The sequence below is a fragment of the Mirounga angustirostris genome, unplaced genomic scaffold, assembly GCF_029215605.1.
Source record: "Mirounga angustirostris isolate CCGP_5_RB_7025 unplaced genomic scaffold, mMirAng1.0.hap1 SCAF_2, whole genome shotgun sequence".
NCBI lineage: Eukaryota > Metazoa > Chordata > Mammalia > Carnivora > Phocidae > Mirounga > Mirounga angustirostris.
Window position 1 is genome coordinate 21394916 of NW_026991710.1, and position 16040 is coordinate 21410955.

Genomic DNA, 16040 nt, shown 5'->3' on the forward strand with positions numbered 1-16040 from the left:
TTTGCTTCGTGTTCCCTTTTTGTGGTCATGATGAGAGGGGTGGCAACGCTATGTACATGATAGACTCTCTCCAGAGGCAAAGCAGCCTCCACACTTCTGCATCAGCAGATGAAGCAGAGCTCAGAACTGTGTCACTAGGGGGAATAAGAGCCCACCTTGGATGTTCTAGAAACTAATAAAGCTTAAGTAGGGTTCACGTCTCCATTTGGACCACGTGTTTGGCATCGCATTTGTAGAATGAGCCCCGCTGGACTCCTGTGACTGGCCTGTTGAGGTGTTTCTGATGGTGAATGTTGCTGAACCCTTCCTGCCTGGACTTGCCCAGAAACCAAGTCACAGCCCCACTCTGCTGGAGTGTCCCCTGGAACATGGATGAAGGATGAAAAGCGGACAATGAACAGCTCCCATGGGCAATGGAATCTTCCTTCTGGTCTCCGCCCTCCGCCCCTCCTTCCTGCAGCCCTGGAGGCCCGCACAGCTCAGGGGGGCGGTGCCGAGGCGCTCAGTGGCTGTAGGAATACCTGGACAGAGAGGCCCCCGTGGTCCTGCCTTCCTCCTCCTCTCCCACCTCTCCTCTGGCTCCTGGGGGACCGGGGTTGGGGCAGCAGGGGAAGGTGGCCATGAAGCCAAGGCGGAACCGTTTGTTCATGAAGCAGTAGATGATGGGGTTGACACAGGAGGAGGTGTAGGACAGCAGGAGGATGAAGGAAATGGGGGTCCCCGAGAGGCGGCGCTCGGCCGACGCCGTGTCATAGGCCCGCCAGGCGTTGGCGCTGAAGATGGGCATCCAGCACAGGAAGAAGAGGACCACGATGACCATGAGCATGCGGATCACCCGCTTCTTGGCCATGAGGTTGGCCGTGGAGCTGCTACTCCTGATGCGGTTGACCCCGCCGCTGCTGGGGGTGGACAGCTGCTGAAGCTCCAGCTTCCTGCGGGGCTTGGCCTTCTGCAGGTAACACCCATCGCTGTCCTCATACCTGCTGCTGCTGCCGGTGCTCGGTTTCCTGTCTGGATGGGCAAGTGACATGGCTTATTGTTGGGGATGGGTCACGCGGGGCAGATGCCCCCTCCATCGAGGGGGTCAAACCAAACTGGAACTGAAGCAGGGGGCAGGCATCCTTGGGCCTGTGCTGGTATGGGTAAGTACTGATCTACAGTAGTCCTTTCCTTCAAATGGAAAGCTACTTAAAACTAATAAAATAATGTGGGGAGCCTGGGTGGCTCAGTTGGTTGAGCCTCCAACTCTTGGTTTCCGCTCAGGTCTTGATCTCCAGGTCTTGAGATCAAGCCCCGCACTGGGCTCTGCACTGAGCCCAGAGTCTGCTTGTGATTCTCTCTCTCTCCCTGTGCCCCTCCCCTCACTCTCTCTTGTCTCTCTCAAGTAGATGAGTAAAATCTTAAAAACAACAACAATAATATATAATCTATCATATACACAGTATATAATAAAAGAATACTTTATAGACATCAATTATAAGGATAAGAATTACTAAAGAGTGAATATTCACACTCTTTGTTTTCCCAGATCCTCAGGGGAAAGGTCCCTGCTTGCTTGGTGAGCTTCCAGAATGCTTTTACTGGGAAACCTGGATAATGAGCAAAAATCAACCAAAACCAAAGAAGTCCTGGAGACATACAAGTTCTGGTAAAAGAGCTGAATGAAGGGGTGGAATGAGAAGGGCAAAAAGTTATATCAACAAAGGTGTTGGGGTAAATTGTAGTGGCTAGTGGATTACAATGAGTGGGAAGAAGTTAGGTTTTAGGCAACTGTAGGGTGATAAGGAAAGGGAGACCAGAGGTGGGGGGTTGGAGTTACAATTCCCTTCAGTTGTGGAAGGAGGGGTCCGTTGGAATACAACACTGCAGACAGCGAGGGACACACGGGCCCTCAGTTGATAACTGGGTATATGCGTGTTAGGTCCGTTTTGAGAGGGACAGTTTCTCCATTTTACAGATGAGGGAATAGGGACACTAGGTCTCTTGACTGTGCCTTACGGCACAGAGTCTCTCCCAAGGATACTTCCAAAAATCTCCAACACACACTCTGGGTATAACTATTTATGTTATAGGAACCAAGCTTTTGCGATATTTTGGCATAAACCATACAGCAAAGAGGTAGTTACCCCTAGCAGACTTCTTCTGGATAGCATCAAACTTTATTCCTTGGTAAAGTTCCAAAGAGATCAATCCGTACGCCACCATCATCACGATTCCGGGAATAAGAAAGAGGATGAGTAACAGGAACGTGTGCCTAATAAAATAAAAAGAAATTCAATAACCATAAACTCCAGTATTTCAAACTCAGACGGGATGGAATAAATAGGATTCATCTCCATTTCAACTGGTCTGGGCAAACACATTAATTACTAGTATTTAATAGCCTTGGAAATACTATGTCTGGAGGTTCGGTCATTCAAAGTTGCTTATTTCTCTTCTTTTTTTCAGATAAAGTCTATTATGAAGGACTAGTTAAGTTGGAAAAGGCTGGTGTGTTCTGTGCCTGAAACAAGCCTTCATGTAGAACCAATGAGAACTTAACAACAGCAAGGGCATGTGAATAATCTCAATAAAGCTGTTAACAAAAACATCAACAAATACTGATAAGAGCTTACATTCATCGAGGACTTACTGCGCGACACACTAGGCTAAGCATTGTACAGATAATAATATTTCATATATATATGCAACACTAGATTTAACTCCCATAGTAACCTTTGAGGTAGGTACTGTTACCATAATACCTACTTTATACATGAGGAAACTGAGATTTATAGAGATTAAATCATTCGTTCAGAGTCACACACCTAGTGGCAAAGGGGGTATTTGAACCCAAGGAATACGCAATTCTAGAATCTGTGCTTTTAAGCATCACAATATACTATTTGTTGACTTTACAACAACAGAACCGTCAAGCCCATAGGTAGGAATGATGGATGACCTCCGTGGTTTTGCACAATAGGGTGTTCTGGCTATTTCCGCCCCATTGGCACAGTGGTGGGCTCCTTCTAGTGCCTGGTGGGGCAGAGCTATGCTTTCTCTAAACATGTTTGATTCCTGAAGCCCCACAGCCTCCTTTATGAGTCTGGCCCCTAAATCATTTTTGCAGTCTGGCATGTGTAAGGTTACAGGATTAGGCCGTAAAATTGTCAGAGGCTCACAGTGGCTGGCCATTTCTCATTTCAATTGGACATGTTTTGATAAGATTCCTTTTCAAGTCTTGGAAATGTTTCTCTCATTTGCAACATAACTCTGTGTGTGTGTGTGTTACTTGGTTGAAATAAAAAAAAAAAAAAGGAAGGCAAAGAAAGCAGAGATTATCTCAGTTTTGAGCCATTTTTGAACATCTAGTTCCCTGATTCTAAAATATGCCTGGAATTAGTAAACGTAATACCCTGCGTTTGTATTTTTTAGAATATTTAACGACATTTTCATACACAGGCTCTCCTTTGAATCTTACAGCCACCAATGAGGTAGATTAAAAAAAATCTCTATTATTATATCGTTGCATAGATAAAGAACCTGAACCTCAGAGAGGTTCCTTGCACTTGTCCAACGGCAGTCGGCTAGTAAGCAAAGAAAGTCTTAGAATCTCGCCTGTCTATGTCTAGTGAAGTGTTCTGTGTGCCAATACCATAGCTGCAGCTCTAAAAAAAAAAAACCCCAAAAACAAAAAAAAACAACCACACGGGATTTGGGACTCATTCTCTGCTTTATCTTCAGTTCTTAGAAAAATCATAGCCCTCCAGATGCTGTAGCCAACCCCCCGCTAGACCATCCAGAGGCATTCTGCAGAGCGGGTAAGCAGAGAGGCTCTCTCTCTTCTAGTTTTGTGACCTTGAGCAACTCACTTAACTTCTCCGTGTCTCAGTTTCATCATCTGCAAAATGGGGATGATAACAGTACCTACCCTATCGGGTTTTAAGAGGATTAATTGAAGTCATATGTGTATGGCATTTAAAACAGAACACGTAAGTGTCTGCTATCACTATTATCCTAAAAAGAAGTTAGAATAATCCTCCTCAAAGTCTCCTGGACACGGACCTCCCCCAGCCGCTCTGGACAATACATTCCCGTTTTTATAAAAACTGCACACCGTGACAAGTCGCATTTCGCAAATAAACACCACACCACCTTACCAGGACTGCTGCATGACATCGTTTGGCAGTAGAAAGCGGCACATATTCGCCGTCTGGTTGTTATTTTTGGTAAAAGGCACCAGGCTGCTATAAATTGGGTACGGAGTCATAATAGTGAAGGAGAGGCACCAGGTCATGGCAATCACCTTCAAAGCATGGGATTTGGTCTGCCAGACCCGGGACTGTAAGGGTTTGCAAATTGCACCGTATCTTTCCAGAGATATGGCTACCAGATTAAAGGTGGATACACTCACAGACGTGCCTGGGAAAGGAATAAAGAAGCTGGTTATGACAGCTCTGAAATCCCAAGTTTATTTGCACATTAGCTTAAGCATATCTGCTCTGCACAGGTTCGATATCGAGGGACAACACTCAGAGGGGAAAGAAAGATCATGTACCTGTATTTTTTTTAAATGATTGATTCCCAGCTTTGCTTCAAAAAGGATTTAAGGCAGTTAAAGAAATGTATTTATGAATACGTATGATTGCCAACATTTAGATACGTTTATTGAACTTTGATTACAACTGAACTCCTTCTCAGGCTGAAGTTGCTCATTAATTAATAACCAAGGGGATGAGATATGTTCCTCTCCCACAGAAGAGGTTTTTGAGTCGCCTAGAGAGAAGCTCTCATTTTGAGCATAACCTGAAGTTAAGTTGACCTAATAACCCAGATTCTTAAGGACTGTGACCCTGGAAGGTCACTGGGGTCTGAGCTGGAGGCATTAAAACTTTCCGAGAATTTCTAGTACAGACTCTTTTTAAGAATGAAACATTATAAATTTGAAAAAGCATTCTGTTGAAAAAACACATAGTAAAGGAAGGATAAAGGGAGGTCACGCTATACTGTAACCAAAGGTTGCTTCTGGTGGGAGGACTAGAACTTTCCTTCTTATTCTGTTTGCTTTTCTGTATTTTGTAGAATGAGCATGCATCATCAGCGAGAAAGACATCACAAAACCTCACAATGATGTGCTTAGGCAAAGTAAAAAAAACTTAATTTTCTTTAACTTTTGTATTTTGTGTGTGTATATTTACTATCACGTCTTATCCCCTAAAAATTCCCTTTACCTATTCACCCATGGATTCTGTCAGTTTTTCTGATTGTCTTTAGCATGATTTCTTCAGCCTTAGAATGAACCTAAGTTAGGGAGAAGAAGCTCTTAGCCTGGGGCCTTTTATGGGTATAAATAAATTCTCTGAAACTGTTTATAAAAATGTTCTCTTTTCTAGGGTGATATACTTACAGTATTCCTTAGAGACTTGAAGGAATCTACAACCCCAAAACCATTAAATAAAAACGCATGTTCTGAGACAGGATGGCTGTGTTTTCCTGCACTGTACCCCAAGGAACTGATGACATTGAGATTACAGAGTGTAGCCCCAGCATCTTCAGAGTCAAATCTGTATAATGGGCTCATTGTTATTATAAACCCACCATCAGGCAAGCATTCTTTCTTTCTTTTTTTTCTTTCTTTCTTTTTCTTTCTTCCTTCCTTCCTTCCTTCCTTTCTTCCTTCTTTCCTTTTTTTCGTTTTTTTTTTTTGCTGCATATAAGGAGTTTAATGAATTTTAACTGTTAGGAATAGTATTGAGGAGAACACAGAATCAAGGGCAGAATCAAAATCCCCAGATTTAGAAATCCAACCAAACCATTACGGTATTGCAAACAGCTTCAGAATTTTCTTGCTTTTCATTTTAGCTATTTTTAAAAACATTTTTTTTTTTTAGGTGAAACATCACAAAAAATTAACCATTTTCAAGCGGGCAATTCTGTGGCCTTCGGCACATTTACAGTGTTGTGCAATCACACAAGCACTTGTTTTAAATCTCCTTTCACAGACCCTAGTTAAGATTCTTAAATAATATTATCACAAGATACATATGGGTGGGCCATGAAAGCTGAAAGCGCGAGGAGATGCTAGTTAACTGTTATTGCTTCATTGTTTAATCATGATCCCTTTCATTTGTAAGTCCGTTTTTATTTTCAGAGCTCTTGGACAAGGACGGACACTTTCTTGGTTGTTTGTCCGTGGGACACGGATCAGTAATTCATCATCGTTTTGTCAGGGGTGGATCCCGCTGCCTCAATGGGGAGAAATCAAGGCTTTGAAAGCTTTCAGGTCACTGAGGACGGCCCCAGGCCAACGCAAGGCTGAGGTTAGAACAAAAAACAACCCTCCCTCATTTCCCGCCTCTCCTCCTCCCCACAGCTAGTACTCGGAAGGGGTAAGGCACAGGGCAATCTGGCAGACAGAGGGCGGAGAAACATCTTTGTTCGGCTTCAGGGGAACCCCAGCAGCTGGCAAACTGGGGCGGCGTCCTCACCCACCACTGTGGTGGCTCCCGATCTAGGTTCAAATCTCAGCTCTGTGGCTTACCACCTGTGTGTCCCCGGGCACATGATCAACCTCTCTGTGCTTCTGTTTGCTCCTCGGTGAGACGGGAAAGAACAACTGTATTTTATTTCGCAGGGTGGGTTGGGAGATGAGATAGTGGGAGTAAAAGCACTTTGTACAACATCTGGTGCATAAAAAGTACTCAAAAATCTCGGCTCTTGGGATTTGTATTTATCATCATCATTTTGATTGGCAGATTGATCTGCATGTCTCAGCCAGTCAGGGGGAGCTTAATGACCCACAGGCTCTGGGAGCAAAATCAGCTCCTCAGTTAGTGTCAGAGGGCTCTCTCTCTCTCTCTCTGCCCGAGAGCGTCCCAGTCCCTGGGGATCAGGCTGGGAAGTGAATCCTGAGACAGGAATCTAGAGCTGGGATGAAACTGGTTTTCACATAGCCCCTGTTCCCTAGGAGAGCAGGCGCAACAACAGAAAGAACCCTCCTCCACCACCCCCACCACCCCCAAAAGCCATGGCTCGGCTTGGGCAGAGCTCAGACTACGACCCGTGGCTTCCAGGAAGGGACAGAGTCGCTTGAATCCTTCTTTCTTTCTAGCAGAAGCAAGCAAAACCAACCTCTTCTGCGGGTGCTTAACAACTTACTCCACCCTGAGAAACTGACCTCTGAAACAGATGACACACAGGGGACTGACTTCTGGCGACACGTGAGGACTGACCTACCTTAAAGCCAGCACCTGCGTCCTTGTACACAGCCCCACGCAGCCAGATGGTTTTTTGTTTTCATTTTTTTCTGTTTGTTTTTTTTTGGTGGGTGTTTTGGGTTTTTTTTCACTCAGCAGGACGCCTCTGCTGAGGCTGTCAGGGGTTGGGAAGGTCTGGGGCCGAGTGGGGTCTGGGGCCAGCTCCAGAAATAGTCGCCAGCAGCAAACTCACCCATGAAGTAGGTGGTGGTCTTGCAAACAGCACTCCCGAAGATGAAATCCTTGAGCAGGTTGGGGATGAGGTTGAACGGCATGCAGAAGAGGCAGAGCATGAGGTCGCTGACCGCCAGCGAGAGCAGGAAGATGTTGGTGACAGTTCTCATCCTCTTATTCCGAATCAGCACGGTGATGACCAGCGTATTCCCCAGCACACTGAGCAGGAAAATCACGGAGTACAGGAGAATCTGCACGGCCGGCTGCCACTCTGCAAAGAGTAACGGGGACGAGACAGAGGGACGGAGGTTATGGGAACAGAATGTTAAAACCTTAGCACACGAAATGAAAGGTGATTTCCTGCAGATTTTTTTTTTTTTTTGCAAGGGTCTACAATCACTGAACCCGACTATTCCTCTAGCGACAATATTTTGCAGAAGCAAACTGAGGAGCGCACGGAGTGATTCCGTTGCTTCTGGGAGGTTAATTTGTTAAAGAATCATGCAGGGAACCACTTTTTCTTAAGAACAAAGCTTCTCCCGTGACTAGTGATTGCTTTCTTTTCCCAGCTGCTAAGCATGATTTCACTTTAATCACTTTTTCATGCTGGATTTCCCCCAAGAAAAGGTGACAGCTCGATTGTGACAACACCTTTTCTGTGATGCTGGTAAGTTCCACCTTCGACACTTGTACCCCATTCTTATGACACTTCAGCTCCTCCTCCCTTGGCTTTTGTTCCCCCTGCCCCCCATGTCCTATACACCCATCTCAACTCTCCTGCGGGGGAACAATCAGGGTATTTGACTCAGTTCTGCTTTTTGATCTGTTATCCAAACTTGTGAACGTATGACTTTATCCAGCCTGGTCTCAAGAGGACTTTGTTATATTTTCTCTATCAGCCTCGTCTTTGCTCATTTCTCCCTCCCCTTGATCATTCTCTGAATTAAAATAACAGTGTCTGACACCTACCTTTGGAAGGATGGGGCCGATCCAAGCAGAAAAGCGTCTCATTTTCAATTCCCAGCTCACAGGGAGGGGTGATGTAGCTTCCATTCACGAGAAGGCTGTCGACCACATCCATCCTCACCTGCTGTTCTCCAAGTGCTGGCGAGCTGGTGAATTGCTCACCCTCAGCTCATTCCTCTAATGACTGGAGAGCCTCCCAGACGCAACCTGCCGTGCAGGGGCAGGGAGGGAGGGATTTCCAGGTGTGGACTTCTGCAGCCATTCCTAAAGGCGACGTGAGTTCACCCCGCTTGGTCCAGCTGGGCAAGCATGTGCTCTCCTGTCTTGGAAAAGGCAGCTCAGGCAAGCCAAGCCTGCTCCACCTTCCGAGCCCACCCCTCCCATTCCTGGGCCAGTCTAAGGGCCCTGAGCACAGACAGCTGGACTGCGAGTTAACCCTTCCCAGAGTGTCACTGCTCTTATACACACTTGTACACACACGGATACGCATGCACAGACACAAACACACACGCTTCCCCGGTACCTCTCTTCTCTGCATAGGAACCTGTCACCAACCCAGACATATGCAGAAGAAAGCCCAGGCTGGCTGTGTGAGACAGGAACAATTAACACGGTAACAGATACGATAATGCAGACCATCAGGACTGAAGGGCACGGAGGGACTGCGTTTTTCCTCCTTATATAAAAGCAATTAGTGCCTTTTTAGCTTTGGAACCATGCCCAGCAATGTGTGTAGATAGAATTGCCCTCTGGTTGTTGTTACCAACCACACTGTTATTTCTCGTGGTCTCTGCCCTTGTTAACCGAGAGGGGAGGGGCTGCTTTTGGATATAGGGTTCCGGATCCTTATTACAAAAAAAGTTAGTAAGATCTCCCATTCATTCATTTATTCATTTGTCCATTCATTCAGCGCATATTCACTGAGAGTCAACCATTTGCCAAGCGCTCTCTGAACACAGAAGCAAATAATGAACAAGATCCTTTCAGATAGTGTTAAGCACCACGAAGGAAGGGAAGCCAGATGATGCAATGGAGAGGAATGGTTTGGGGGCACTAATTTAGGTGAGGTGGTCAGGAAAGGCCTTCTGAAGGAGGGGACCATGATCTGACATCTGGAACACAAGGAGGAGGAAGCCTAGGGAAGATCTGGGGAAAGTTTCTTCTAGGCAGGAAGAACGGTGTTTTCGGCAGAGGTCACAGCAAGTGCAAGGGCCCTGAGGTGGAAATGAGCTTGGCCTCTTTGGGGAACAGGTAACAGTAGAAGTGAGTGAGGGGCAAACAGTGAGAGGTAAGATTAGAAAGGAAGACCGGCCTGGGGGGTCTGGGTTTTCTGCGAAGCTCTGTCGCCCTCCCAAGCCCCTCAGTGTCTGTCATACAGATGGTCTCCTCAGTTCAGACCTTTGGCGAAGCAGATGGCAGCTGCGGGACCTGTGTTTCTGACATGCCACGTGCCTGGCTGACAGTGGGTCTATTTGCTAGGTATCTCTGGGGCCCTTGTATACTGACAGCTCTCTCAGTTGACAGAGCTATGCACTGCATCTTTGCTGAATGCAGATGAACTAACTGGTATTTTTGCTGTGGAGGCTGAGGATGTGGGCTGGGAAGATAGAGTGGCACCTAGAGTGACAAATAAATCTCCCTCTCCCTCTGCCTGCCACTCCCCTGGTTGTGTGCGCTCACTCTCTCTCTCTCTGACAGATAAATTTTTTACTTATTTACTTATTTATCTGTCAGAGAGAGAGAGAGAGAGCACCCAAGCAGGGGGAGTGGGAGAGGGAGAAGCAGGCTCCTCGCTGAGCAGGGAGCCCGATGCGGGACTCGATCCCGGGACTCCAGGATCATGACCTGAGCCGAAGGCAGTCGCTTAACCCACAGAGCTACCCAGGCGTTCTAATAAATAAAACCTTAAAAAAAAAAATAAACGTGCTCACCCAATCACAGATCATGATATCAATAGCCATCAAATAATAGTTATTATTTTCCTTCTATGCAGGAGGAAACTGAGACTCAGAGTGGCTCCCTGATTTGCTGGTGAGAACCAGCACTGCATACCCCCTGGTAGCCCAGCCTACCCATCCTCACTCCACTTCCTGCGGCTTGGAACCTTCTTTGTTATCCTAGGATCATGTAGCCCATTTGTTGCCAGGGCCCTCCTGTCTGCTCATCCTTCCTGCCACGTGTCCTGTCGGCTGGATCTTTCCAGCCTGCAGACCGATGTGACCCTGCCCACTAGGAGGGGACCCAGTGCTGTGCTGGCCTGATCTGGGGAGGGATAAACATTCAGGTTTTGAGCCCAGGGAGCGGCTAAATTTCACCCTCCTGCTCTTCCCAGCAGCTGGCTGCTGAGTTGCTCCAATTGGGCAGACGTCCCTCTAGCCGCTGAGGCTCCTCGCACCCATCAGTAGCTGCTTTAGCAGGTGGAGAAGTGTGCTACCGCAGGTCCAAGGGCAGAAGGGTAGGGGGCTCCGCCGACCTGCCCTGCAGTTCCGTCCCTTTCCTCCCTCCCTCCCTTCTTTCCTTCCTTCCTCCCTTCCTCCCTCCCTCCCTCATTCCCTCCTTTCCTCTCTATTCCACTTGTGTCCAGCGGCTGGCAGGAAGCGAGGGTGGAGTATAGGAGGGTGGGGGCTGGAGATATCCTAAACTCCCAAGGAATGAGTGTGGTACATTTGAGTGCTGTGCTTGACAAACTTCAGTGCATATCTGAAACACCTGGGTTGGTGCTTTAAAAAAACCGGGATTTCCAGGCTCCCCTCCCGGGGATTCTGACCCTTCAGCCCCAGACCTGGGAATCTGCTTTTTTTTTATCCAGTGTCCCTGGTGATTCCAAGGCCAGTGATCTCAGGGTCAACTCTATCGGGAAGCTCCCTGGAAGCCATTAAGAGCATGAACACAAGCATCAAGCTGCAGGAACCCGAGCCTGGCCTTCACCTTTGGCCAGCTGTGCAACACGGACAAATTACTTAACCTTTCTGAGCCTCAGCTTGTTCATCACTAAAATGGGGATAACATAATGCTACCCATAAACAAAGCAATACATGGAAAGCACCCAGAACAATGCCTGGAACATAGTGCTGGACACTTATTATTGGTGGATAAGATAAATGCTGGGGATGCTCTATGTATCCCCATTATCATGGCCAGGCGAAGGGGTCTGTATCTTTAGAACTCAAGCACAGTGATTGGCATAAAGGATGTGTTTGGGAAATGTGAATAATGAGTCAAGAGTGAAAAACTGGGAGAACCAATCTTTCATTGCTTAGTCTACCTTTTTGTAACTCTATTATATTGGTTCTTTTCCTGGCCAGCTCTGGATTTTTCACTCTGAGTCTCTGAGCCAGTGTTACGTAAGAATTAAACCAGAAAAGGGAATTCCAACTAAAACTTTTAGGGCTTTCAAGGGAAGAACGGATGCATTTTCCAGGGTGTTAGTCCTTATTTCTTTCCTCAGTACACATCTATTGCGAGCTTCCACGTGCCAGGCACTGTGCTAGCTAAGGGGGATAAGCCATGAGCAAAGCTGGTGAAAATCCTGCCCTCATGAAATCCTCAGTCCGCCGTGGGCGACAGGCGATTATTAATAAACTGGGCAAAATGGGAGTGCCTCTCCCACCTCGGAGCCTATCCTGGGATCAGGTACAGTTCCAGGCAAATTGATAATAATTTACTAAATTGAGTTGAAATGGTTTAAGTGCCTTCCCTCTTCGAGGCACGCAGTCCTGGGCACATAAGCCCAGGAGCCTCCCGCACTCCCCAAAGCCCTTCTGGTGCAGGGGACTCTCTTCTTGGCAAATGCTGGAAAGAAAGAACACGAGCAACCTTACCCAGTTCTTAGGGAAGGAAATTGGTAGCCGCTCCCTAAACCGTTCTCCATCTTAAGGAAGAATTGTTCTGAGACACCAAAAAAAAAATGCCTATGTATTTTTTTTTCTCATTATCACATCAATCACAGGGTCATGGCAAATTTTGTAAATAAAAAGAGATAAGTATAATTATAAGAGTCATGAATTTCAGGTCCCCGCATGATTTATCCTCAGAGACACAGTCCAGAGCCCGAGGTAGTTAACAGGTAATTGTACGTTGTGGGGTACCCAATTCACAGGGCACCTTGACATTTCTAAAAATTCTCTTGCCTCTCCTCTACAATTCCCCGCCCCCCCCCAGCCCCGCTCCGCCCCGCACTCTGCTGCTTGGAACGTGGCTCTCTAAATTCCTTATTCCTCGCTCTCCTCCCCAACACAGCCAGACCACCACCTGCTAGGACTCTCCTCTTTCTCTCCCTCTAGCCATCCCTAGGCTTCTGGAATTAGGGGTGGACCCCTGCTCCCTGCAGAGAATGCAGACAACCGTGCCCTGAAGTTCTTCTCCCACTGGCTGGGTTTGGGCAAGTCGCTTTGCCTCCCTCAAACTTGATTTCCTTACCTGGAAAATGGCTTCACAGTGGTAACTGCTCCCCCCCCCCCCGCCCCCCCACCAGAGGACGGCTGGGACATCACAGGTCACCGTGTGTGTAAAGCGCCCAGTAGAGTGCTTGGCGTGTCACGAAGATTCAGAAATGATAATAGCCGTCATTTACTGTATTTCATGTCGTTAGGAGTATTAAAATCATCCTTAATGCCACTGCCTCAAGATAACTCTGTGGATATTTTCCCAGGCTTTCCCTCTAAACAAATCTTTTTAAAAGCAAATTTGGAATCATACTCTACGTCTGGTTTTCATCCTACTTACCGCATTTTGAAAATGGAGTTTCAGTGAAAATTTTGAAAATGAGAGAGAGAAATTTTACAAGGTTTGGAAGAAATGTGTGTACTTTATAAAAAGTTAGATAAGAAGAAAGTGGGGAAAAAAATCGATAACCTTATCACCCAGAGGATTTACAAAGTGTTTTGCATACATGCTATTTTGTATATTCTTTTTTTTTTTTTTACCTAGCATTATTTCGTTGTCATGTTTTAGTTCTTCTCCATAGTGTTATGTTAGAGTGATGTCTGTTCTTTCCTTAAGAATATGTACTCCAGTCCCGCATCGGGCTCCCTGCTCGGCAGGAAGCCTGCTTCTCGCTCTCCCACTCCCCCTGCTAGTGTTCCTGCTCTCGCTCTCTCTCTCTCTCTGTCAAATAAATAAATAAAATCTTAAAAAAAAAAAAAAAAAGAATATGTACTCCAGGGGAGCCTGGGTGGCTCAGTTGGTTAAGCGTCTGCCTTCGGCTCAGGTCATGATCCCAGGGTCCTGGGATCGAGCCCCGCATCGGGTTCCCTGCTCAGCGGGGAGCCTGCTTCTCCCTCTCCCACTCCCCCTGCTTGTGTTCTCTCTCTCTCTCTAATAAATAAAATCTTAAAAAAAGAGTATGTACTCCAATTTACTAAAATATTTCCTTTCAGTTGGGTCTTTTGTCATTATTCTTAGCTCCCTGTTTTTGTAAGTGACACCATAGTGAACACTTATGCACACATTTGTGTGGCCTTTGATGTACCTCGGTGACATCAGAGCTGCCATCAGCCTGCTCCAAGGGCGGCATTCACGTTGGACGCACTGGCCGAGCCACCCCCTCGAGCCACCAAGGCGCTTTGCACCGCGTCCTGGCACTGGTAGCCCGCGGCCTGAGCGAAACGCTTTCCGAGAAATCATACTCATTTGCAAGGCTGCTGTTTATGACTACTGGCTCCTTATACTTTGCTCAGCATCTGAGAGTGTTAGTTAGCATTTGCCTTTTGCTAATTTAATAATTGAAAATTATTGCTGTTTTAATTTGCATGTCTTTTACGACCAAAGATGCTCCCTGTTTTCCATGGGTTTCGTTACCTGTTGTGTGTCTTCTTCTGCTATTTATATAAACCTAAGATAAACCAGAGCATCCTTTATGAATTGTTTATGTGCTCTGCCCATTCCTTTATTCAATCGAACATCTACCATGGGGCAGCAACTGATAGAGGTTCTGTTCACAGCAGGGAGCTCCTTTCACTGGACCCTCAGTCGAGTGGGGGACACACAATAAACACATAAATAAGCAGAGTACATAATGTCAGACAGTGGTAAGTGCCATGAAGGAAAACAAAGCTAGAGTAGGGGGTTGAGAGGGACAGATGATCCGAGGAGGTGGCCTTGGAGCAGAGATCGGAATGAATTGAGGGAATGAGTCTCATGACTCCCTGGGAGAAGAACATTCCAGAAAGGCTATTTATTGTGGTCTTAATGTTTTCCTCATCACTTGATAGGAATTCTACTTAAAGAGATAATGATGTTTAACTTACAAATTGCTGTCATAAACTGCTGAGTGGAACAGAGACTGCTTCCCTTTTCCCCTTTTTATATGGTAATTGGATCCCCAATTTTTAATTAGGTACATGGCTGCCTAGAATTAATGCAACGTTTTCCAGCCTTCTCTGCAGCTAGATGTGGCTCTGTGACAAGTTCTGGCCAATGGGATGTAGGCAGACACAAATGTGCATCTCCTGAGAATTATCTTTACAGAGAGCCCGCATACCCTCTTCTTTCTTCTTCATCCTTCCTCTGGCTAGGATGAAGACGTGATCCCTGGAGCTGGAGCAGCCATCTTGTATTCTGAGGTGGGTGGTCCAGTGCATCAGAAGAAGTTATTAAAAGGAATCTGGATCCTTGATGGTCTTAGAATTTATATACCTGTTTGTTTGTTTTTTTTGATAATTTAATAATTGAAAAAGGGCACCTCATTGTTGTTTTAATTTGCATGTCTTTTACAACCATAGATGCTCCCTGTTTGGATTACTTACCTTTACACTTCATTTATGTGAGAACGAAAAATAAATTTACTTTATTATAAGCCAACGTTATTTTGGGTTTTCTGCCTCTTGCAGCCTAATTCTAACTAAAACACTGTGAATTAGAGTCTGCATATCTTAGTTTCTTTTTTTTTTTTTTTTAAGATTTTATTTATTTATTCATGAGAGACAGAGAGAGAGAGGCAGAGGGAGAAGCAGGCTCCCAAGGAGCAGGAAGCCCGATGCGGGACTCGATCCCAGGACCCTGAGATCATGACCTGAGCCGAAGGCAGACGCTTAACCATCTGAGCCACCCAGGCACCCCATATCTTAGTTTCTGATGTTGTCTCACACTACCCCTCACCTGTATTCAGGATACTTCATGGTGGCTTTGGCTGTCACTGCCTACCTAAAACCCTCCAACCCAGTAAGGCCCTGAATGAATGGCACCTGCCTCCCTTCATGGCTTCATCTTACACTCACCCTCATCCCCTCCCCCAGCCCGTGTGGTCCAGACGTACTTTCTCCTCCCTCCTGGGCCGTGCTCCTGGCCCACTTTCTGCCCTGACCCCCAGAGTGTGTGCGCACATTGTTCTCTCGGCCTTCTCGCCTTCTCTCATTAGGCCTCACCCACTGAGAAGGAGCAGGCTTCTCAGCCAGCTCTCCCCTTGGACCCAGGCTAGAACAAGTGTCCCCGTTGGATGTTCACATGTCTCCCAGGTCTCTTCTTTCCCTCACTCTGCGCTGACACAGCGCTGACTCTGGTTGGTAATACTTCATTTGAGCCGTTGCCCCACTAGCCTGGAGCTTCACAAAGACAAGGACCGTGTCTGGTCTGCACATCACTATAGTAACTCCTCGGTGTAAGCGTCCAGCATCATTCCTCACAAAGCCTTATGAAATTATAACTCTGTTATTATAATTTCCTTTT

General features: G+C 46.4%; 1 protein-coding gene across 1 annotated transcript; it reads right to left on the reverse strand.

Annotated features, from left to right (window-relative positions):
- Window positions 1-442: 442 nt before the first annotated feature.
- CCKAR (cholecystokinin A receptor) lies at window positions 443-8505 on the reverse strand. The gene is made up of 5 exons (XM_045879476.2): window positions 8379-8505; window positions 7429-7680; window positions 4140-4401; window positions 2127-2254; window positions 443-1011 (listed from the first exon to the last, which is right to left on the reverse strand). Exons 1-5 carry the CDS (start codon window positions 8488-8490, stop codon window positions 503-505), a joined length of 1263 nt encoding a protein of 420 aa, XP_045735432.1. The 5' UTR covers window positions 8491-8505; the 3' UTR covers window positions 443-502.
- Window positions 8506-16040: the final 7535 nt, after the last annotated feature.